The sequence below is a fragment of the Podarcis liolepis genome (genome assembly GCF_965112155.1).
Source record: "Podarcis liolepis genome assembly, chromosome: 9".
In the NCBI taxonomy this organism is placed as follows: domain Eukaryota; kingdom Metazoa; phylum Chordata; class Lepidosauria; order Squamata; family Lacertidae; genus Podarcis; species Podarcis liolepis.
In genome coordinates, this window is record NC_139564.1 from 20,646,619 (window position 1) to 20,671,248 (window position 24,630).

Below are 24,630 nucleotides of genomic sequence, written 5' to 3' on the forward strand. Positions count from 1 at the left end.
GAAGCACTCAAAATCATTTGCCCATGTATGTGCACTAGCTAAAGGGCAACACCTGGAGATCTGCAATGATCCTTGCATAGTATCTCTAATCATTAGTATATTATTGTATAATCTTAGAGGGGCGTGCCTGTGATAGTCATGATGAGACCCTGCACTTCCTAATTTGCTACTACACGACTGGCAAGGAGCCTGCTGCACTCAAGGAGGTTTTATGCAGGAAGATCTGGGTTCTAAATCCCTCAGGAAGCCTACACAGCAGCAACAACAACAGCAACAGGCTTCCTTCTTCAGAAGTTCAAAAAGGTTCTCTACCGCCTTGTGGGTCTACACAGACCAAAATAATGATACTGACGAGTTTGTCCCATACTGTTATGTCTATGTGTGTTTTTCATGAAGGTTTGCCATGCTTCAGATTTAGTGTGTGAGTGTAAAAAGCTGTGCAGGACCCACATAGCTTCCCACTTCAGCAGCTGTCAGATGATCTTTACTGGAAGAAATAAGTCTGCCAAAATGTTGGTTTTCTTTGCCTGCCCTCTTATTCTAAGAGGAGGAGATCTGGCATTCCATTTTCTGTTAGAAGTCCTTTTGAGTCTGAGTCATTCTGTCTTACTGGTGTTTGCTGATCTCAGTCAAATAAATCAGAGCATCCCTGCTGCACAAAACTAACCTGAGGCAACAGTTTAATTTTATTTTCTTCGCTGCTTTTCAGGATACATTTTATACCATTGATTTAATTTGCACAGTTAACAAGTCCGTCAAACCGTGGGTGATAAAAGCAAGTCAATACTGTGTTAAGGTTCTCAGTGGTGCAGTGGGTGGGATCATATTATTGCATCTTGCATGCTAATTGTAAATAATAGGGTAGGGACCAGATTGTACAGACAATCCCTACAGTATGGGAATCACTCATCTGTTCCTCATATTGAAAAGAATGGGAGTTGCACAAGGCAACTGTCTGCAGAGAAACTCCCAGTAGATTGTGTCCAGTAAATTCCTCTTAAAGAAATGGGGGGGCAATACAAGACACAAAACCCTGTAACTTCTTGTAGTTCAGACACTGAAATTTAAAGCACCCATTTCTCTCTGATATGTAAGAACTCATTGTGGCAAATATTTGCATGTGTTTTCTCTCTTGTTTATTACCGGAAATTTCATATTTCTAGACCTTCTTTGAAAAAGCCCATTATTTCTGAAGTACAGTGGTACCTCGGGTTAAGAACTCAATTCATTCTGGAGGTCTGTTCTTAACCTGAGGTACCACTTTAGCTAATGGGGCCTCCCGCTACTGCCACATGATTTCTGTTCCCATCCTGAAGCAAAGTTCTTAACCTGAGGTACTATTTCTGTGTTAGCGGAGACTGTAACCTTAAGCGTCTGTAACCCGAGGTACCACTGTAGTGAAGTTGGCATCAGTTCAGTGAATGTGGGTATATATGTGGTCAATGTGCATAATAACTGGCCATTGTGCACATTTACTAGGCATCACACAGAATGTGCACCTAATCTGTCTGTGAAGAGGGAATTGTTTGAGATTATGCATAATGACCAGAGAATATATAAAATTCATTGTCTTCGCACGTTCCCCAAGGCCTGCTGAATATTATGTATACTTACTGGGAAATGTACACAATTGCTCTTAATTGACAGATTATGTGCACATTCTCTATGATTCCTGGTGAATGTGCACAATAACTGCTTACTATGTTTAAGTTACATTACCCCCTAACACAGAGAACAAGGTGTGTGCTGTGCAGAAGAGGCCAAGGTGTGAGAAGAGAGATGGAGAGCTATGGTAGAATCTGCTGTGACCCTGTTTATGCAAAAACAATACCCTGTGTGCTGGGCTTGCTGTGGCGGGGGGGACGGGGGGGTGCCCCAGGAGCAAAACACAACTAAGGCTGCATTCTCTCCTGTAAGTAAGCCTTGCTGAATGTAGTTGGACTGCTGAGTGGAGAGAGAAGCTGCTTTTTACCTCTATCATGATTACAAAATGTCTGTGTCTTATTTTTTTAAAAATCAGAATATTCAGCATATTTCTGAGCCTAAGGCTATTTAACATATTGGGGCTATGTTATTCTGAAAGTAGATGAAATAAGACACCACAGGTAGCCTTTGAGCTTTGCTCTTTACCTGCATCTTCAGAATTCTGAAGATGGGAATCTGACCTACCTCATCTCAGTGGCTGGAATGGTGGATTTAAAAGCAGAACATTTGCATTACTACTCAGTTCTGAATCTCACTCAATAGCCTTGGGGAGATTCATCATGTACCTTACCTCACAGAGGTTTTGTGTAAGTAAAGCACCCCTTTGAGAATCTAGCAGGAAGTGCAGGAAGTTACTATACCTGAGTAAAACCAATCTAAGACAACTTGAACCCGCAGTTACTGTTACCCATTGAACCACAACTCCCCTGATGGCTCTGTCAGGACTTTTCCCTAGCTTCTAGTTTTGTCCTGTCTTTCTCCTTTTATATGCACAATAGGAATACCCATCTATTTTTCTACTACTTATACCAGGTTATTTGGTTACCAGTAGGTCACTGAAATCCACAGGAGTGCTGCTTCTTTGAGTTCCAGTGATACCAGAGGTCTGTTCCACGGTAACTCAGCACAGCGCTTTCAGCGTGGCTGCCCCTGTTTGATTGACCAGCATTTTTGTCCAGATACGATGAGTGTCCACTATCTGCATTTTCTGGGAAAAATTGAAGACTGTTTTGTTCCATCAGAGCTTCCCAGGTTGAGGAACAGGTCTCTTCCGTGGGCATCCAATTCATCGCTTGCTATTCTTTGGTGCTGTTTTTAACTGTTATTTAGTTATATTTTGTGCATATATATGTGGAAGGTGATTTAACACCACCACATTTGTCCTGCAATAATAACTATAAATGATTTAAAAGCTTCCTCTGCTCGCTAGGCCCTGCTGGATGTCATGGTGCTCCTTATAGGGTAGCAACCATAGATCTATGGTAAAGCACATTATTTGTGTGCCACAAGTTCCAGGTTCAGTCCTTGGCACTTCCAGGTAAAAAAACACCAGGTAGTAGGTGATGGGAGAGACCTCTGCCTAAGACCCTGGAGAAGCAGCCGCCCTTGTAGACAATGCAGGGCTGAATAGTCCGATGACTTGGTATGTAGGACAGCTTCCTTATGTAAACAAAAAGGCAGTTCTCAAATAGCAGTGCATCATTGAAACATCTGCGTCTTTGGGTATCACAAGAAGAACCTGCTGGACCAGGCCAGTGGCCCATCTGTTCCAGGATCTTGTTCTCAGAATGGTTGACTTAGATGCCCATGTGATGCCTGCAAGCAGGACCTACATAAGTGCAGCAACACTGTCTCTTCCTCTGGTTTCCAGCAGCTGATACTCAGGCCCATACTGCCTTGGACAGTGGAGGTGGAACATAGCCACCGGGGTTAGTAGCCATTGATAGCCTCATCCTCTATTAATTTGCCCAATTTTCAAGCCATCTAAGTTGGAGGCCATCCCAGTTTGCAGAAGCAAATTCCATAGTTCAGCTACACACTGTGTGAAGAAGTCTATCCTTTTGTCTTCCCTGAATTATCCAGCTTCCTTGGACATCCTCAAGTTTTCTAGTGTTATGAGAGTAGGAGAAAAAGCTTTCTCCACGCCTTGCAGAATTTTATACAGCTCTGTAATGCCACCTAGCCTTCTCTCCAAACCAAAGGCACAAAGGGTCATTCTTTGGTTTTGGTGTCAAGATTTGGAATTTTGTTTTAGGTGTGAAGCTTTCAATACATTTCCATTAACCCACTACTTACCACTCAATTCTGTTTTGCGTATATTCCTCTCTTTTCAGATACAGAGACAAGTGAAAAAATCCAGAAAAGTGGGATCCTCCAAGTGTTTGCAAGTCTGTTGACTCCGCAGTCCTCCTGCAATGCAAAAATAGCTAACGTCATAGCAGAAGTAGCCAAAAATGGTGAGGTTTTCCACAAGGCCTTTTCTCCTGGAACATCTTCAGTTTTGCAGCTCACTTGTCAGTATGTTTTACTTCATTTATGTTTTCATTTTATAGAATAGATGCTTTTCATTTCTCTCTTCTTTCCCTTCCACTGCACTCTTTTTTTTTTGTTCTGTTCTGCCTTGATAATATATTAGTTCTTAGTCATCCATTTGCCAGATACATCAAAGCACTTCAGAGTTGCAATTATTTTATAATGCTAACTGTTGTGAAAAACCCGCGATGTGTTTTTTTTTATTAGGCAAAGCTAAATGACAAGACTTTCACAGTTGCAGGTGTGACTGCAGGCACATTTGTGCATGTCTGGTGAACTTTATTTTAACACCATATGTTGTATTAATACACTAATTTGGCATTCATTTTCAACTTATTCATATATACATTTATCTCCACTCCAAGAAGCCACTTGTCATAAAAGCCTATTGCTGTTTTGCCAAGCCTTTAATTTTCCCCAAAAGGTCTGCTAGGGTCATTCCAATATCACAAGTGTATACTGTAAAAGAAGACATGAGTGAAGCTGTCGCTGCTGGGATTTTCAGAAGGGCCTAGCATGCTGATCCCAAACATCTCATGATGCTGTCTCTTAAGCTGCTGCAAGCTCCTGTTATTCTCCCTAGGCTGCTCTGACTTTTGCGCTGAGCACTAGCACAAATCTCATAGGAGATGGTTGGAAATGAAACAAGTCTAACGTTGCTCTGGTAACTTGCAGAGATTTGAATGTACAGCTCATTTCAGGATGCCTTATCATTGCTTGAGGTTCCACAAAGTGATGCCTCTCTTCCTTTCCCATGAATTAGCAGGTTGTAATGGACTGGGCAGCAGAGGCAGTTTGAAATACTGCTCTTGAGGAGATGTGATGGAAGGGAAATCATTACTCGTGGTTTGTTGTTGTTGTTTTGAAGATTCTTGTTTGGAAACCAAACCAGTCAGTTTCCACCCTGTACTCAAGACCGTGGTTCTGAAATTCCAGTCCTCCTTTTTAACTGACTGCATCATGTCTAAATTGCCACAGCTTCCCAGAACAAATTGCCCTGCAAGGAGACAGCAATTTATTAACTATGTATTCAAAGCTGCCAAAGGCCACATTCAGCTCCTGTGACTCATTTTAGCAGGTGCTGCACATTGGCACATGCACATCCCCCCCCCCCCCAGTTCTAAATTATTCAGACCTTTTTTTTACAGAGACAAAAGTTGTATGATAGCAAACATCCATATATTCCAAAGCACAAGCCCAGCCTCAAAATTAGCTACTTATTCAGAGTGGATGGCCATTGCCTCCAGGTGAGCATTAAAGTGAAGAAGCACGTCCTGCCATTTTGTTTGCAGCGCCAAAGTGCCCTCTTCATGGCACAAGTCTGGACAATAGAACTGTAGAGTTGGAAGGCACACTGAGGGTCATCTAGTCCAACCTCCTGCAATGCAGGGATCTCAACTAAATCATCCATTACAGATGGCCATCCAACCTCTGCTTAAAAACCTTCCATGGAAGGACTCCACCACCTCTCATGGGAGTCCATTCCATTGTTGAACAGCTCTTACCATCAGAGAGTTCTTCCTGATGTTCAGACAGAATCTCTTCTTTTAACTTGAAGCCGTTGGTTCAGGTCCTACCCTCTGGAGCAGGAGAAACAACCTTGCTCCATCTTCCATGTGGCAGCCCTTTAGATATCTGAAGATGGCTATCATCTCTCCCTCTCAGTCTCCTCTTTTCCAGGCTAAACATACCCAGACTTTACAATCTTGGTTGCCCTCCTCTGCACATGTTCCAGCTTCTTAAATTGTGGTGCCCAGAACTGTCACATCCATACCATATATTTACAGCACATGGCTTCTCCCCCCCCCAAAAAAAAAACACCATAGCAAACCTCAATTCCCATAATTCTTTGGGGTGGAAAGCGAGAACCATGTGCTGTAAATGTAGTGTGGATATGCAGAACTGCTGAAGCGTGGACCACCTGGGCCACAACAGTGTCACTGCTGCTGCCGACTGCCTGCTCTTTTCTTGCAGAAGGACCAGCTACTAGAAGTAGGGCTCCCAGTTGCCAGAAACAATGTGTGGTGACTTCATTCCTGTGAAGGTTGCTCTCCACACTTTTATGTGGTCACATACATACATACAGTACTTGTAAAGCACATTGATTACGTAACCAAAAAAATAATAATCATTACAGCGTTGCTGCAAGGATTACAATTAGATAATACATGTGAAGTGCATTGAACACTTGAAGGTACTGTACAAATGCTAAGTATTAATATTATTTCTCCCATTGCTTTTTGTTTTGTAAAAGGAACACCGAATGACTTTCTAGAAGCCTGCCATGGTTAGGTGGGGAGACCCCAGGGTCTTTGTCTGAGTCCCTCCATCTAATCTCTTGGATGAAATTGACTCTTATTACTACCTAGACCCCTGATGAAGTATAATGTGCAGCCCACTCTCTGCTTTCAGCTATAGCTTTGAAAATTGCTTTAACTTTCCTCTGTGGTTTAATCAAGATCCTGTACAGAAGCAAGAGGTTTCCTTTGGACACAGGGATGCAGTAGCCTTTCTATCAGGTTTCCTTTAACTGGGTTATTTAGATCCTCTTTAGTGAATATATGTGGGCAGAAGAAAAGTTGCTGGTGCTTTCTTGCCTGTGTTTATTGCTACCAGTATATGCTTGGTGTTTTAATGTTTAGGTTGTTGTTTTTTAATATAATGAAGGATATTTAAAACACTTTTTATTCTCACCGAAGGAATCTACAGCGGGCAGTCAATATGTAGAATTTGGAACATGCCCATAATTCCTGGGGTGCTTTTGTTGCTGCTGTTGGAACTAGACTGCTTTTTCGTCTGTACATAAATTAGTTCTCATACAGAGAAGCAGCTGCAGTGCTTCTGGTATGTGTGAATTTGGAAAGGAAAACATTCGCTGAAGGAAAAATGGCTCTCTTTAACAAGAAATAATCAATCCTCATCAACTAGCCTTTAATTAAACCTCTCTCTGTGGCTTGTAGAATTTATGAGGAACCCGTGTGTGGATGCTGGCTTGATTCCACCTCTGGTGCAGCTCTTAAACTGCAAAGACCAGGACGTGCTTCTTCAAACAGGACGTGCCTTGGGCAACATATGCTACGACAGCCGTAAGTGTTCAAATATCAGTGTTTTGTTTTTATTTTTTTATTTTTGGTTATTAAAAAAAGACTGGTTCTTGTTGTTCATTTTTTTCTTGTTTTGTTGTCAGCAGTGCTGATTTCTGCAAGACATCTGCGGGTGCTGTCACAATTAAGCCTTGCTTGAATGACAGGCTGTCAAAAGTCCCATTTTTTAATAGAAGCAGCCAAATCATTGGCAAATATAGTGGGGTTTTGTGGACATAGGTAAAATCGCTTCTTCTTTTTCTTTTCTTTTTCTTTCCCCCCGCTGCTTCTTTTTTAAATAAATAAAAAACTGCAAAATCCTAATTTTGTTTCTGTAGCTAATGCTAATGGGGAAGATGTGCCGTTCTCCCCACCCCCTCCCAACACTGATAAGAAAGCTCACATTTAGATTCACATTTGGGTTCTCACTGATTACTACATTTGGCATCACAAGTGAATTGCTGGCACCATTGTATAGTGCACCTGCATACTGGTAGTATGAATTAACAGTGTCTGGCATATAGACAGTCCTGCTTGGTAGCAGAAGGTTAGAGGAAATGGAAGGCCTGAAACAGTCAGGTCTATAAATCACAACCCTATATAGTTGACGCTTGGCTGTTCTCAGTATCCATCATGTTGCAGCCCCCAACACACCAGTTGCATGTAGGCAACACATTTCGATAATCGCCTCACAATTTTCGCCGGCAGAATAGATTTCTACTGTTCAGATGACGCTATTGTTCCGACGTATGTTATAAATTGTAGATGTGCAACCTGCACAGCTATCCTGGGTGCTACATTTTGAAGTAAACCCTTCTGTTTAGAAGCCTGAAAATTCAGGTAACTCATCAGGTGTGGTAGAGCAGCTGTGCTAGCTTCCCAGCAAGTGACTTGCTGTTGCTTGCTGGGAAGAAGAGGGGTAAGGCAGGCAGAGGGGGGGTTCCCTGCTGGTGTATTTGCACTGTCTTGTCTCTTTCCCTGCCAGTAAGCACAGCAACCCACCTGCTGGGAAGCTAGCATAGCGGTTCCACCCCAAACAGCAAGTCACTTCTGCTCCCTCCATCCATGATCATTAGCCATGCTTGCTGGGGCTGATGGGACTTGATAGAACAACCATATCTGGATACCCATAGGTTTGCCACTCCTGCCTGCTGTAAATGCCACTCTTTAATAGTACCAGCTTTCCCATATAAGAGATTTAGTTTCCCCATATTAAAGGTAAGGATGCATTTTATTATTATTATTATTATTATTTAGTTGTATATATTGATGTCTGCAAAAAGAAAATTGGAATCAAAACACAAACAGAAAACTGTTATATGTTACTATATGGTAATTGCCCCCTTTTCTAAACATGCTGCTTTTCACTAGCACACAGTAAGCAATATCAAAGTATCCTGGCCAAAAAAGAGAGAGTGACTGAGAGTTTCACTGGACGAGGATTATGAGAAGAATAAAAGTATACTTGCTAATGGAATATTGCTGATGGGATCATCATCATTTTGCTGTCAAAAGTTTTTATCTTTCCCCCTCTGAATTGATCGGTTTTCCCTTATTGGGCATGTTATTTTTGTAATTTTATTTTTTACTTTGCTTGATTTCTGACATGAAGTGTAGTGATTCAACTTCTACACCCATTTCTCAGTACATGTCATTAACAGTAATTTTTATTTTAGCATCAACAGCAGCATTGACGATGACTGCTGTTACCACTGGCTTACCATGTCAAGTCTGGAATTATTCTTGCATGGTGACTCAGATTTTCCATGTGGGATCCTAATTTGCTTATGTTTCTGTATGCTTTGACGTGACAGTCAGTCCCTGCATTACGTGTGTTGTGATGTGGTAGCCTCTTCCCCCTTATAAATGTTGATGACGGTGAAGGACAAATAACAAGGGGAGAAGGAAGGAGACTTGAAGAGTCCAACAGAATCTTTGAAGCAATGGGATGGTTTATGAGGGAATTGAATCAGGCCTTAACATAGTATCTGCTTGCTTGCACCCTTCCAACCTAAGGGAGCAGTCTTGGTCAGTCTTGGGAATTGTGACGCATCAGAATGACAATTCTCAGTTTAGATGTCCAACTGCTGACTCAGTTTTCAGCTTCATTGTCATGGAAATGACAATGGACGCCCAGCACAATATGTGCTGCTTCAGAAATATTATGCTCTGTTCAGAGAGTGGCAAGTAGGCAGTGCGACTAGTCACAATGCAAAGTATTTGTAAGAGATGTAGCTACAGCATCGCGGAGGCCCCCTGTTTGTGGTCACATATACATTTATAAAACTTCCATCAACATTACCAATTCAAATTCCAAGTCTATTACAGAAATTAACCATATTTACAGAAATCATTCTCTTGTTTAAAATCAGAAAATGATTCTTGTTTGTTTCTGGACATTTTCCATTAGCAATGGTGGCAAATTTTGTATATATTTGACAATTCTTGTCAAATTTTGATACTGTCAGCCACAAATCACATATGATTAGAATGGCATCCATGTACCCAAAAAGCACAACAGAACATGTGCTATTTTCCTGTCATCTGGACACTATTTCAACTAGTGGATGTACGTAGATATGTTCTCTGTACAGACAAAAGAAAGCACTACTTCACAGAATTCATAATTAATGAAATTCACTGTCACAGGAAGGCTCTAAAGGTCAGATTCGCAAAGGGGGAGGTCTACCATGGGCATGTGGACACTCCAGATTCATAAAGCATCATGCTACTGATAATCATCTGCCGGGGAACAACATTAAATGATGTCTGTTGTCTTCATGCCCTGGTGCTGGTTTCCCAGCAGCTGGTGGTTATCCACTGGGGGAAAGAGAAGCTGGACTTGATGGAACCAGTAGGACTCTTCTTACATTCCTGGTAATCACTTAATTCTTATGAAATGCCTTTTTGCTTCAAGGCTCACCACAACTGAAATATGAGCATTTCTTGAAAGCAGAGATCTTTTAAATTGCCCTAGCATTTGGCATCTTGACAAAAGGAGGAAGAAGCTATTCTTAGTATTTAGCTGTTGGTATTCAACTATCTTGATGCTTGGGGTTGTGTGGAATATACTTTTAACATTTTTTTCTTCAAGAAATCTTCTCTGACCCCACTCTGAATAGAATTAGAATTCCTAGCCTAGCACAGTTTTAGAATATTTAAATATACAGGGATGCCTTCTAATATTCTTGAGTAACTTAGCTTAGTTGAGGTGGTTGCCAATTTCAGGCCCATCTGAGTTTCATTTGGGGGCTTTTCAAGTCACATTGCAGGATAAAGGATGGGGTTAATAATAACAATAATAATTAATTTATTTTTTATACCCCATCCATCTGGGCGGCTCCCATAGTAATAATAATAATAATAATAATAATAATAATAATAATAATAATAATAATAATAATAATAATGTGATCAAACATTTAAAACTTCCCGATACAGGGCTGCCTTCTGATGTCTTCTAAAAGTCAGATAGTTGTTTATTTCCTTGACATCTGATGCAAGGACATTCCACAGAGCGGCCACCACTACCGAGAAGGCTCTCTGCCTGGTTCCCTGTAGCTTCACTTCTCACTGTGAGAGAACCCCCAGAAGGGCCTCAAAGCTGGACCTCAGTGTCTGGGCTGAACGATGGGGGTAGAGACGCTCCTTCAGGTATACTGGGCCCAAGCCATTTAGGGTTTTAAAGGTTCATTAATTCTGACGTTTACTAATTCCAGGATTTATGGGTAACTTGCACCCACAGACTCTGGCCCCTGAAACTTATAACAATACGTACCTCCCTTTCACTTCACCTTCCACATTAAACTCTAAAAAGATCATGGAAGTTGTGTACTGATCATCAGTTTGAGCCTCTCCTGGTCACTGGCGAATGTATACTGAACAGTATCACATTACAGTGATGGCACTCTGTGCTCTTCCTTGTTGAGAAAAGTGTGATATTTTTAATTGAATGTAGAGACCATGTACATGTAGATGGCATGCTCTACAAAGACCACCCTTGAAGACTATTTAAAGAGGACAGCAGATACAAAATGTGTCAGTGCATACATTAATGAGATATGCGCTCGATGCATATAGAGCTTGTTACCTAGTGCCTGTGGATGAAGCAGATTATTCTCTCTCTTGCAAATTAATTTTGATTTGTACATCCTCCTTCTTGAAACTTTTATTTATAAAGCTGTAGTTAAAATTACTTAGCCCTATCACAATATATTGTAGACAAGTAAGATTATAATTAGCAGTTTGATTATCTTTGGATAAAAGCATGACTGATTTCCCCCCCCACACCCCGGTGAATGGAAGCAGGGCAACAGTGGCCTCAGCAATTCATTATTATGCATTTGCATGCATTACCATAATGGAGAGAAAAGTTATCACACCACATTGTAATTAGGCACAGCTTCAAGGCTTCAGTTGCTTTTCATCTAGCCTGCTTACTGTAATCCTATACCCAATTTGTTTTACATTAAGTGGTTAAGCAGTTGGTCCCTTACCTTTCCCACCCCGACCTGGCCACAGAGATCCATGCGACCATCACCTCCAGGCTTGACTACTGTAATTCGCTCTACGCGGGACTGCCCTTGAAACTGTCCCACAAACTCCAGCAGGTGCAGAATGCTGCAGCGAAGCTCCTCACAGGGTCCCTGCCATGGGAGCATATTCACCCAGTGCTTTACCAGTTGCACTGGCTCCCAGTGGAGTATAGGGTCAGGTTCAAGGTGCTGGTTTTGACCTTTAAAGCCCTTTGTGGCTTAGGGCCCTCGTATTTACGGGACCGCCTCTCCTGGTATGGCCCGCAGAGGACATGAATAACCATAGTTTAGAGGTCCCAGGCCCTAAGGAAGTCAAACTATCCTCCACCAGGGCCTTTTCAGTGATGGCTCCGACCTGGTGGAATGCTCTGTCCCATGAGACTAGGGCCCTTCAGGATTTAACCTCCTTCTGTCCAGCCTGTAAGACAGAGCTATTCTGCCTGGCCTTTAATTTGAATTCAGCCTGATCTTTTATTTCCCTTCTCTTCCCTCCCCCTCCCCTTTTATGAAGATTACCCACTCTGAGACCCCACAGCTAATTCTCCCCCGGTCTCCTTGCTGGCCCAAGTAGGACTAATTCAGCCAGCTAGCCCTGCTGACTATCTAATGCTTATTGGATGGATTTCCCCCAAATTGATTTTTGAACTTTGAATTTTATTGCTATTCATGTTTTTTCTACTGTATTTTATGCTGCTTCTATGTTTATATTACAGTTAAGGGTTTTAAATTTGTTGTTAGCCGCACTGAGCCCAGTTTTGTGAACCGGGAAGGGCGGGGTATAAATAAAAATTATTTATTTATTTATTTATTTGCCTGGGAGTAGCCCCATTAAACACAAGGAGGCTTTGAGTAGACATGTATACATTGCACTGTGAGTTAACTATACAGTGAATTTTTAATGAGTGCATCGGCTTTAGCCTAACACTTTGCATTGGGGTTAGGGGCTTAACACCCACCCACCCACTATTTATACAGAATAACTTCTGCACCGCGCCTGTCTCAGATGTATCTTGGTTGCTATGAACAGAGCAAACATGAAGCAGGATAGAAAACTGTGGACACCAGTTCTTTAGAATCCGGGGATATTTCTGACTTTTGGAAATGCCCAAAACATAACTCATTGGCGGAAAACATGGGAACAAGTTTTGCCTCTTTCTCTCTTTTTCCTGAGGAGAGGGAACAAAAGGCTTTCTTCTTCTTCTTCTTCTTCTTCTTCTTCGTCTTCGTCTTCATCTTCGTCTTCCTTCTTCAGGCCAGTCATGGCATGAAGAAAACATTTCACCTTTGTACAGGATAGTTTCTACATGCACCCCTCTCTATCCTCCATCCAGACCAGCAAGAATCATTATCAGAAATCGAAGACACATTCCAGGCAAGCAAGAAGGAGGCCGCAGGGAGTGACCTTTGGAGAGATGGGGCAGTTGAGGAGAGGGGCTGGCTGTGGGAGAGTCCAAAGCGCCAGACAAAGAGGTTGGGGGGGGTGCATTTGACCTCGACGCCTAAGGTTCCTTGTCCTTGTGGTACTATGATTATATTTGCACTGCGGGCTCATCGTGTTTGATTTTCAGTTTGTGTTATTGGGCATTGATATCTGAGAACCGCATCTTAACAAGATTTTATGGTTTCATTGCTTTGAAAAGCCACTCCCAAGTCTAGTCTTGCAGCATGAAAAGGTTTTATTGACATGCCCCAAATCTGAAACTCTGGAGACACCCTCGGTTGGCAAACATGTGAATTTTCCCCCCATCTTCTGATTTTAGATATATGCTAGAAACTTGCAAAAGCAAGCATTGACTTAGAATTAAAGCTGAGGGAACAACCCTGATAGTTCACCATTAATGTGTGGAACTGGAACAGAATAACTAAATCATCATCAAGTAAAGGTTTTCAGGGCACTCTTCTTTAGGACTGGAAATATTTTTCTGGGGCTTTAAAATTCTTCTAAAGGGCTCCTTTGGGAGACTTTTGAAGAGTAAAATATTCTTGAGGTATATGGAATATTATGGAGAAAACTATACTTTTAAAGAACCATTTTTGTTCCTTCTGCTGCTCCCCAGTCCTATTAAATGTATCCTGCTGAGAAATATAATTTAAAAGTGATCCACCACAGTGATGCAAAAAAGTCCAAATTGCTCAGTAAAAATAATGGAACGATGAGCCTCGCTTTGTTTTTAATTTCATCTCTGGGGGTGGTGGGGAAATATGCTCATATTTATTGGTTTCACAAATGTTTGTTTAGCTAATTGGTTCACTCCTGAGAAATGCATTGCATAACATTTAGCACATTAACAGATTTTTTTTTTTTAAATAGCATAACCTATTCCTTAACAAAAATTGAAAGGAGCAAGAATAACAGAATTTTGAAAGATTTGCTCCAGTAGTTCAGTAAAATTGAAGAGATGAGACAACAAAAACACAACCATTGTCCGCTTTTTAAAGGAATTAGAAGTTTATTGTGTCTAAAGGAAACTGTGTTATTTTATATATGCCTAAAGTATATACATTTTGAAAAACTTTATTTAAACCTCACCCTTGTCTTTTCAGAGTTAAATGATCTCTTTGGCCATCTCAGGAAGAATATGGTTGTAGAAAGTGTTTTCTTTGATTCTATCAAGTCCTTCTACAAACAGTGGAGCTGAGAGAGTGGAGTTAGAAATCTTTGACTGTTCCTGAGAGTATATGGAATTGTTAACAAATAGCAACCATTTTGGTGTATGTCTTAAGTAGTCAGACCTGTGAGAAGATGAGATGGGGAGAAGAGTTCAGGAGACTGGAAAACTAAATGGCTATTAGCTGAAACATTCAGTTATGAATAGACTCTGTTCCCAACAAATGAATGTAAACTGATACTCCATTATATACTTTGCAGTGGTGGAAGGGCAATGAGACCTTTGCAGTGCACCAGCAGAATTGGCTCTTTGTGTCATGTTGACCTTGCTGCTGTCTCACCCCTCAAGCCCTGCTCCCCATATTTCCAATATTAAGTGCATACCTTTCTCATCACTGTATGGTATTTCTCATCACTTCAGTTTAACCACAAACCTTAAGAACAACATGCACATTTAAATATTCTCAAGACGAATTTTATTGGGAACTGCAGTGATGCAAACTGAAGCTGCGAAAGCAGTTTGTTGTGTTTACAAGCGAGCGGTACATATTGTTGTTTGCTTTCTAAAAAAAAACCTATTGCACTTTTTTTTTAAACAACCACCACCACCTTGCAAGCTGCTAGAGAAACATGTTTTGTGTGGGAGTTCGCTTGGCTGCTAAAGTTGACAGGGTAACAGTCAAGGAAAGAATAAGCACATTCTGAACTTGTTTTGACTAGGGATCACTGAGCATGTTTTGTGGAATACTCTGGGACTTTGGGATCAGAAAGGGAGGGCAGATAGCCTGTAATTAGCATCATGTGGCATTCTCAATTTACAGTATGCTTTTTTTCCCTTCAAAGAGAGACACACACTACTGGTCTGAACATGGAGCTTGCAGTCAAACTCTCTCTAACAATTTCCTCTCCCCAAATTTAGTTTTATCAGGTTGGATCCAGAGATGAATGAGTGGAATTCCATTCATGGAACAGAATACTTTTGTCTCCTGTGGACAGAAGGGAAAGGCTGCTTTTTGTGGATTTCCATTACCCCCTAATTGACTAACTTTTTAAAAAGATGGCCCTGTCTACCTGATTTATGGTCCTCAAGCGTAGTTGCCATACCAACTTTTGCTATGAAGCAGCATCTATCTGTGTTTGGCTCTGAGGAAACACCAGTGCAATCCTGTGTCTTACTCAGAAGCAAGTTTCATTGAGTTCAGTGGCATTTACTTCCAAGTGAAATTGTACTGCATTGCTGCTCTTTATCTTCTGCCTTCCCAGTGAAGGAATGATTTCCCTGTCCTTCAGCACACTTGCGTGGAGAGAAAACGCAAGAGCTGGTGGCATGAGGGAAGGGTTGAGTGGACCTCCTGGAGAGGGTGGGCCTTGGGATTCTCCCCAGGTTTATGTCTTGCAAGAAATTGCCCTTAAAATAAGGTGCCTGTAGCAGCCTATCCCTTAAGCACTTGTGTAAATACTTTGCCCAGTTCATGCTGTGATTACAGAAGCACTAATTATCCGAGACCCATCTACTTTTTTATGACTATTGTTATGTTTGGAACTCTTAAGTGCCTTTTTAATTTTATTTTTAACTTGACTCTTTTTTTTACAGATGAGGGCAGAAGCGCAGTTGACCATGCAGGTGGGGCAGAGATTGTAATAGACCATTTAAGGTCACTGTGCAGTAAAACAGATCCAGCCAGTGAGAAGCTCATGACTGTCTTTTGTGGCATGCTGATGAACTATAGCAATGAGAATGGTAAACAAAAATCCTAAGAAACCCTTTTCTCTAAATACATTATACACCTAGGATTTTCTTTTTTTAATATATATCTATATAATGTTAAAACCAGTACGCAAGACAAGTTGCTGTTTTAATTACAGGTAAAAACAGTGTTTCCCATTGTATTAGCAAAATGATTGTAAATATCAGAGTAGTAAATATATGTTTGTCCCTGTTCAAATCCTCATGTGCAGTATATGTACAAGCGCACAGGGCTTCTGGAAGCAAATGAGAGCTTCTCCCCTCATTTCAATGGAGGGAGCAATTTTGCATGTGAAAAGGAAAACTCATGCAGCTTTGTTTCCTGTGTTGAAATGTATGGGGCAACACCTCATACGCAGGGGAGCTCTTTATTTGCCAGAGGGGTGTTGTGAAGACATTTTCCTGTTCCCCATGGGAAGGAACTGTTGCACAGCCCTGTAGAGAACTCAGTGGCCCAGCTTGGGCTTCACATGCCTGCCTTCATAAACCATGGTTTAACGGTGCTTTCCAAACTTGGGTCTCCAGCTGTTTTGGACTACAACTCCCACCATCCCTAACTAGCAAGACCAGTTGCCATGGATGATGGGAATTGTAGTCCAAAAACAGCTGGAGACCCAAGTTTGGGAAACATTGGTTTATAATGTCAGGAATTAACATCTGGGTTGAGCCTTTGTGAGCCAGTTAGGGCAGTCATTCAAGGCTTCATAAACATGGATTTATGAAACTGGGAAAGACTATCTGAACTGGGCCATTGAGTTTATGATGCTAAGAATTAGCCTTGGGGCCAAACTCCTCCCCTTTCCCCCTCCATCTTGCTCCCCTCCAATTGCACACTGGCTTCACTATCAAGATCCTGGCTTGTATTGCATCATGCTTTGTTTGTCTGTTTGTTTGTTTGTTTGTTTGCTAACTGACATTAAGCCAGAATTTCCAAGTTTTGACATAATGGGAGTTTAAGGCTTAATGCAAGCCAGGAGCTTCATGCTACAACTAGGGTGCATGAAGTTTCAGAAGACATTCTGAAGTGAGCCAGTAACAATCAAGCCAGACCCCGTCTGGCGGCAGAATGTGGGCAACTGGTTTTTGTCTAAAAGGATTGTGTGAACCTTCATAAATAGTCCTTTCATCACTTTTCTTAATAACAAAAATGCTTCTTTTGCTGTTCAGTGCATTTTATGTATGGCACCCAGCTCTGCTGCTGTTGTGTCCCATTCTATGAAGTCTTCTCATTAACTTTTTTCTGTCTGCAAAATGGTTTTAGCTTAAAAGATTTCTCCCGTCTTTGAAGTGGTTCCACCGACTCCCTTGAATTAATCTGAGGAAGAGGGAGAGCTATTATTTCTAAGAGACAGGGCGATTGGGCAGCCCAAGAGGATTGCCCCCCTGCCCAATCTCTGAGGTTCATTATTAAACTGGCAGTTCTTCCTAATCACCTGTGAGCACTTTTCTAAATAAACTAATTATAATATAAGCTCCCAGGTAAACAGTTTTTGAGCAGTCCAAACAATGTATAAATATTAAATGAGCTACTTATTCCATCCAGGAGAAAAAATCTGCATTACTGATGCCCTCTTTTTTTTTTAACATAAAAAAACTCTATAGGGCCTTGACATATTTCAAGGAGTATAATTAAGGGGAGTGTGTGTTTGTGTTGGAGGGACTGTTTTGACAATGTGTCTGTGGCAAGACACACTTCGAATATTTGCATCCCGAATTAGAAAGCTTCATGTGGTCCATTTTCATTGGTTCATCTCTCTGACGGGAAGAAAAGTAATGTTTCCCCCCCTTTTAGAGCTGGACTGCAAAAAGCGAAATCCAGGACACTTATTCCCACCTCAGGGATGAAATTTTGAAAATAGACCACATGAAGCTTTATATTTTGGGGGGTGTTACATCACAGTCGATAGCGGTTTTGTGAGAGGATCCTGAAATTTTCTGGATTAACTTTTCTGTACTTCAAAAAAATGTAACAACCAAAGTAGCAAAACAGAAATGTCGGAGAATGGAAGAAGTCTGAAATCACAAGGACCATAATCTTTCGCAAGCTAACGGTGGAGACCTTCTGTGCTCTTTCCTGTCGGTATAATCAATAAAACCAGACGGTTGGAGGCAGTGTGCTTCTGAATGGCATTTGCTGGAAGGGAGAAAGGGTCCTGCTCACAGGTTTCCCATTGACTTGGTCCAGCATGCTCTTCTTATGTTTCCATTTTCTTTTCCATTGGGCATCATTTGAGGTTTAAAATTTTTTGCCCCTGCAACCCACAATGATTCCGTCAAGCAAATAATTCCATCTCATTTCTCTGTGGCTCCAGGCTGAAGCCACATAGGCACTCATCTGTGTGGTTCGCTATTAGAGGAACTGATTGCAATTTATATAATTTCCATGCCTTTTGGGTCACTCTGACCCCAGCTGGTCTAATTCCAGCTGTCCTAACTTCTTCCTACTTGGAACTCTCATTGGCCTCCAGTATTTAAAGGCACACTGGCATCCCATGATAGATTAGAAAGTTGTAGATTAAAATGTTTTTTTAAAAAAAAGTTTTGAAGGATTTTTTATACAATTACCTGCAGAAACTCTGGCTAGCAGGACCCATGCCAGAAGATGCCTCCTTCTCGAGAGGTCAGGAGGGTGGCAACATGAGAATGGGCCTTCTTTGTAGTGGCTCCCTGTCTGTGGAATGCTCTCCCCAGGGAAGTTCGCCTGCCGCCTTCATTATACTGTGCACCTTTAGGCGCCAGGCAAAAACATTCCTTTTTAAACAGGCCTTTGGTTTACCTAATCAATATCCTATACCCTTTTAAAATGTGGCTGTTTTTGGGGGGAGGGGGCTGTTACTGGGTTATTGTTTTTATTTTTATTTTATATAGTGTGATCTTTTCCATTAACCACCCTGAGACCTCCGGGTATAGGGCGGTATATAAATTCAATCAATCAATCAATGAGACAAACCTCTGTTTGCTCTTCACACTCACAAGAGAAAATAATTATTCTACAGTACCGCCTGCTGTAACACATAGGTGCATAATTTAAAGCCAAAGAAAGAAAAAGTTCCCCTCTTTCAGGAAAAAAAAATTCTATTACAAATGTATGAAGATTTTAACAGAGTGAGTCCCAGCTGGGGAAAAAAGCCCTGAGTATTGGGATGTAATCCAAACCCAACACATAGTTAAACTATGGAGCTCATTCCCACAGGAGGCCACAAACTTGGTTTGCTTAAAAAATAAATAAAAGATGGGCAAAGTCATGGAAGATAAGGCTATCTTTTTTAAAAAATTAATTTTTTTATGATTAAATAAATTTTTATTCAATACAAATTAAAATACATAATCACAACAAAAGAAAATACGAAAGAGGAAAACAAATACATCTATCCAAGGAAAAAGAATTAGAGAATATTTTGTCTCTTTTCATATTTACAGTTATTTATACCTCTATAAAATGCTATTCATGATAACACAGTGAAATGAAATGTAAGATATCAGAGTAAAGAAAAAGGGAACAAAAAGAAAATAAAAAGGTAAAAAAACAGATCATATATGAATTTTTTTTTAAAGTAGATAAGCACTTACAATACATAGCCATTTCCCATCTATATTTACATTCAATTGTATAATTTCATCTTGTCCTTATCTACCTTAAACAAATTGTTTCTTTTGAAAGAAAAAATAAAAAACAGAAAAAGGAAGATAAGGCTATCAATGGTTTCTGGTTTGGCCTCTGCTGTCAGAGGCATTAAAGGTTCTGAATGCCATTTTCTGGAAGCCACAGAAGAGGAGGGTGCTGTGGAGGTTTTCCCACAGGCATTGGGGTGGCCACTGTGAGAAAAGGATTCTGGACTCAATGAGCCATTGGCCCTATCCAGGAAACTCTTCTTTTGCTCTTAAACCCCTAGCTGGCAGTGGGGAGCATAGTGGAGCAGTATAGGCATAGCCACAGTTCTGCTACTCTCACCGGTCACAGCGAAAGGTGACTGGGTTGTGTGTGGAAGAGAAAAAAAGGCCCTCTGCTAAGGCGGCTCCCAAGCTGGTGCTGTGAAGAGACCTTTATTGGGCCCATTGCTGTCATGTGACAGCAGTTGGGCTAAATTAGGAACCAATGGATACTGTGTTGGTCCAGCCCCTGACCCAAAATGCCCTGTTCTGTGCATTTCCACCGACTACTGCCAGAAGGGGCCAGTGGTAGCTGCCGCCCACCATTTGAGGAGGTGATTCTCAAAGGCTGGGCTCCGCGGCACCTCCGTCTCATTCAAACTGCATCCAGGGCTGTGGATTGCATCAATGACAGTTCCTGTGATCTGATGATAGTTCTGTGAATAATACATTAAATGCACACTGATTTTTATCCTCCTTCTAAAACGCTGCTGCTTTTTCCTTTCATTTCCATACCTTTTCCAAGTTAACAAGCTGCCCTTTCCTCCTTTTACAGCTGTGGTGCCCAAAGTAAATAGACTAACATTGCAAGTCCTAACTATGTCTCCTCAGAAGTAAGTCCTATGAAATTCAGTGGGTCCTACTCCCAGGTAAATGGGGTTAGGAATGTACTCTTAAGAGCTGAGGAGCCAGATCTTCATATGGTCAAATCACGGGGTGCACCCAGATTCTCCATCCCCGCCTCACCCACAATGGCTTGATAATCACACCAGAGTTCTGTTTTCATAAGCTTTTCTTCCTCGCTTACTAAAAGCTGTCATTGCCATGGTTTATCCTTTGCTCCCCAAATCTCTTCTTCATCCGCCACCCTGCTGTGTTATTGTTTATTCAGTTTTGCCATTTACCTTGCTGCTTCACATGGTACTTTAATCCTGTAAGCGAGGAGGATGAATAATTTTAATTGTGGCCACCAGCCTGCTAACAAAGTAAGAGGCTTTTAAATTTTACTTTCTAAGTCCTCCCATGAGCTGCACTTGATCTGTGCAGCAGCCAGAGTTTGGCCACCCCCTGATTTATTGCCTCTGAAGCATTGCAGTGGTGGTGGGTGGGGACTGCAGCAGTGTTGACTGCAGCAGTCAGATGAACAGCTTTTCAAATGGGTATATGCAACTTCTTCTCTCCTTTTTCCTCCCATCTTGCAAGGTATGTGTAGATACAGATGTATTTTTCTGTAAAGGGGATCTTGTAAGATACAAATTCCACTTTACGGAATGATAGCATTGCCAGCAAAGGATGGTTCAAACACCCTTAAGCATTCCCAGACTGGGTGTGTATGCCTGTCACGTTGGTGCGATGTTTGTTCCATCCCAAGAATATATTTACTGATGAAGGAAGTCTTGTGGTTGTTGGTCCATATGCCATTTGTTTTGCTGAGTCATAACTATGGGTGTAAGTGAGAATTTGTAAGATCAAATCATAGCCTGGAATTTCCACTCCTCCTGATAACAAACTCAGGTGGTGAGTGTTGACAGGACGTTAGGCAAAATGGCGCCACTGGTGAGCAACAGGGATTTATTATCATTCTTGGGGGAACTCCAAGGTTTACAGAAGTACAAAGTGGCTAACCTGGGATCCTTTGGACATGGTTGGACTCTACCTCCTAGGAGCCCCAGCCAACATGGCCAGAAATCAGGGGTGATAGTTTTAGTCCAACAACATCTGGAGGGTAAAATTTTAGCAACCCGTCCTTTAGAAAACGAAACCTAACAGGGCAGCAACAACAACAAGGCCCAATGAGGACTGAGCATGCTCAGCAGTCCCAAAACGTTGAGCGTCTGTTGGGGAAGGCAAATTAAATTGAGTGCCTGGAAGGAGGTGTGGCTGGCTTTCTGAAATGCTGAAGGAGAGTGGTCCACACTTCAACATTTTGTTTAGTGTATTTATCCCGTCCTTCATCCAGGTAGCTCAGAGCTTAACAACAAAACTAGAAGACAGGTTTGGATCTGGGGATTTCAGAAGCTCACTCTGTGCCTTGTGCAAGCTACAGTCTTTCAACCTCGCCTATGCATGGCCAATTTGGTGTCCTCCATATGTTGTTGGACTAAACTCCCACCATACCTGGCCATTAGCCATGTTAGCTGAGCCACTCCCTGGCTACCCCTGACCCAACCCAACACTCAGTCCACTGCACCACATGGTATTTATTAATTTATTGATTTGAGATATAAAAATAGAAACACAAGAGGTATGTAGAACTGTTATCTTATTTCCTGTGTACACACACACACACTCACACACACACATTGTTTGTATCTAAAAATCATTTTTCTTTACATTATACTTTCTCATTTCATTTTGTGTTAAAATTCAATCTGCCAGATTTGACTTTTCCTCCATTACCTTTGAAGAAAAATTCTTAATAGTGTAATGTAAAACCACTGAGCTTGTCTTAATCTTGCAAGCGCTCTGGAAGTATGTGACTGGAATATATTGCTTTCGTTGATTAATGTTCTGCTGCTTTGCATTTCTTTTTCTCCACTTGAAAATCTTATGTAGGCAAAAATGGAAAGCGGATCAATATTCAAGCCACGCATTTCTCCTTTGCTAATGCTTGTGTCTATATTGGCTTGTGTGTTTATTTGCATATTGCTTGAAAGTTGCATTTCCAAAGGTATAGCGGTAGGTTACAGTTACGTAATGGTAAATATTTACATTTCATAGGCATGAGCTAAAAAATTCTTGGAAACCAGCTCTCTTTGGGTATTCTAAAGAGGGCTTAAATAAGTGTAGAATGAAATACTGCAAAAGAGAGTTGACTCTGCACGCCATCCAGTCTTGGGCTGTCAGCACACTTCCTCTTAAAAATATAAGCTTCAAACTCACCACTTAAATTGATGAACTCTTGACTAAAGCAGTACACAAGGTTGCCTTACTTAGCATCTGAATTTATATCTGCGTCAAATACATTGTGTCTCCCTGCAGTGTTAATGAGCCACAGGCTTGGTTGAGTTGGTTTACAAACCATAGTGGATGAGATTGCTTGTTTCGTCATATAACTGTTAATGTGTCTTAAAACATTGTTCCACTTGTCTGGTTGCCCAAACTTCAGGCTAAACGTTCTGCAACAACAGCCTTTCAGTAGATTGAAACCAGAGTTGGGTTGAGAAAATAAAATTTCTGGAGTGATGTTTGACTGTGAATGGGGGGGATTTTGGTTTCCAAAGCATTTTCAAATGTATACATTCCATGATCGCTTCTTAACATCTCTTGAAGCAGCATGAACTTTCTATCCACATTATTTGCCATACGGTGTGCTTTTCTGTCCTTTTTTCTGTGTTTCTTCTGAGTCTTCAGCTCCTGCCTTCTCTTACTGGGAGCCTCTGGGCAGATTTCAGGCTTGCAAGATCCACTTCTATCTTTCGCTCAGCGATTTACCAACCAGCGCCAGGTGCAAAATACACACCGTTAGAGTTAAAGAACAGAGTGCCTCTAGGCAGATTCTGAGTAGGAATTTGATTTCAGTATCAGATTGAATAAATAGCTTTGTTTTTGCTACTGTTAAACAACTGGGGGTCAGGCACTCTTGCCAATGTATGGCAGATCATCCCAGTATCTATCAGTAAATCATAATGTACCAAATGCCCAGTGTCCAGATGTTGTTTGACTCTAGTTCCCATCATCCCTGGTCATTAGCCATCATGGCTGGAGTTAATGGGATAGGGAATCCAGTAACATCTGAAGGATAGTATATCGGCTACCCCTATTCCAAGAGCATATGAGGAAACAAATGGAATTTAAAAGTGGGAAACAATGCTGTGTCCTAATTCTTGTGTTGAGCCAGTTGGCTCTTCTGTTTTTCCAAGTTTCCTAAATAATCCACATGCTCCTTCTGACATGATCCGTGGTGATGTGTTTGCTACCTGCATTGCGGCTTCTTCCTGTGCACTCACTAGAAGAAGACAAAGCTGATGGACCTCCATGGAATCTCAAATGTCTGGCATTACCAAGCAACAGCCAAACTAATGTCTAGAGGAGCCTCAAGATTCTGAACAACTTGGAATGGCATTAAAGGAGAATGAATTATTATTTACCCATTCCTGTATACATGGGGCACTTTCATGCACTTGCTGAAAAATAAATGTCAGCAGCTTTGTAACAGTGGGGGCTTTCCAGCATCTTGTAGTCTTTAGAAGGCTTACACATAAATACAACCAGTTAGTGGTAAATTGTACAGTTTGTTTTCTGCAGCTTCAGAAGCTGAACTCAAATGCGTCAGCGATTTTCGATTATAATTTTCCATTGTCTGTAAAAGCTGAAATTACAAACTGATTTATTAAGTAAAAGATGCATGTCCTTAAACCAATATGAATATGAAATCTTGGAGATTTAGCCATCTAATATTTGCAGAGAGAGGGTGGAATACATAAAAAGTACAGTGCCTGAAAAACAGAATAAGGAATATTTTCCCAAAAATAAAATATAAAAGACGCCTTAGGTAATCAAAGACATTCATTTAAACATATGACATTCTACCAATCAGCAGTTAAACTTTATTTTTAGCCTCTACTCTTTGCAGTGCTATCCTTCTGCTATCAGAATAAAAGTTCAACTAATTTTAGAGGAACAGGATTGTAACCTTTAGTTGGTACACCATGTTACAGGACCAGCTTCAACACTCATCCTCAAGCAACATTCTCTGATTGTAATGGTTTCTTAATAAGCTTTGTAAGAAAGAGCTCTTGGCTTAAAAATATACTAAATTTCAATAAA

General features: G+C 41.1%; 1 protein-coding gene across 8 annotated transcripts in view; it reads left to right on the top strand.

Annotated features, from left to right (window-relative positions):
• RAP1GDS1 (Rap1 GTPase-GDP dissociation stimulator 1) overlaps positions 1-24,630 on the top strand; it is a 92,316-nt gene that overhangs the window by 45,410 nt on the left and 22,276 nt on the right. For 4 of the 8 annotated variants that reach the window (XM_083458775.1, XM_083458777.1, XM_083458774.1 and 1 more), the window contains exons 3-5: positions 3,819-3,941; positions 6,978-7,103; positions 15,838-15,984. In XM_083458775.1, the coding sequence (XP_083314901.1) occupies positions 3,819-3,941; positions 6,978-7,103; positions 15,838-15,984 (396 nt within the window). Of the gene's footprint in view, positions 1-3,818; positions 4,003-6,977; positions 7,104-15,837; positions 15,985-24,630 lie in introns of all 8 variants that reach the window. The other 4 variants (XM_083458779.1, XM_083458778.1, XM_083458781.1 and 1 more) reach the window with 3 other exon arrangements.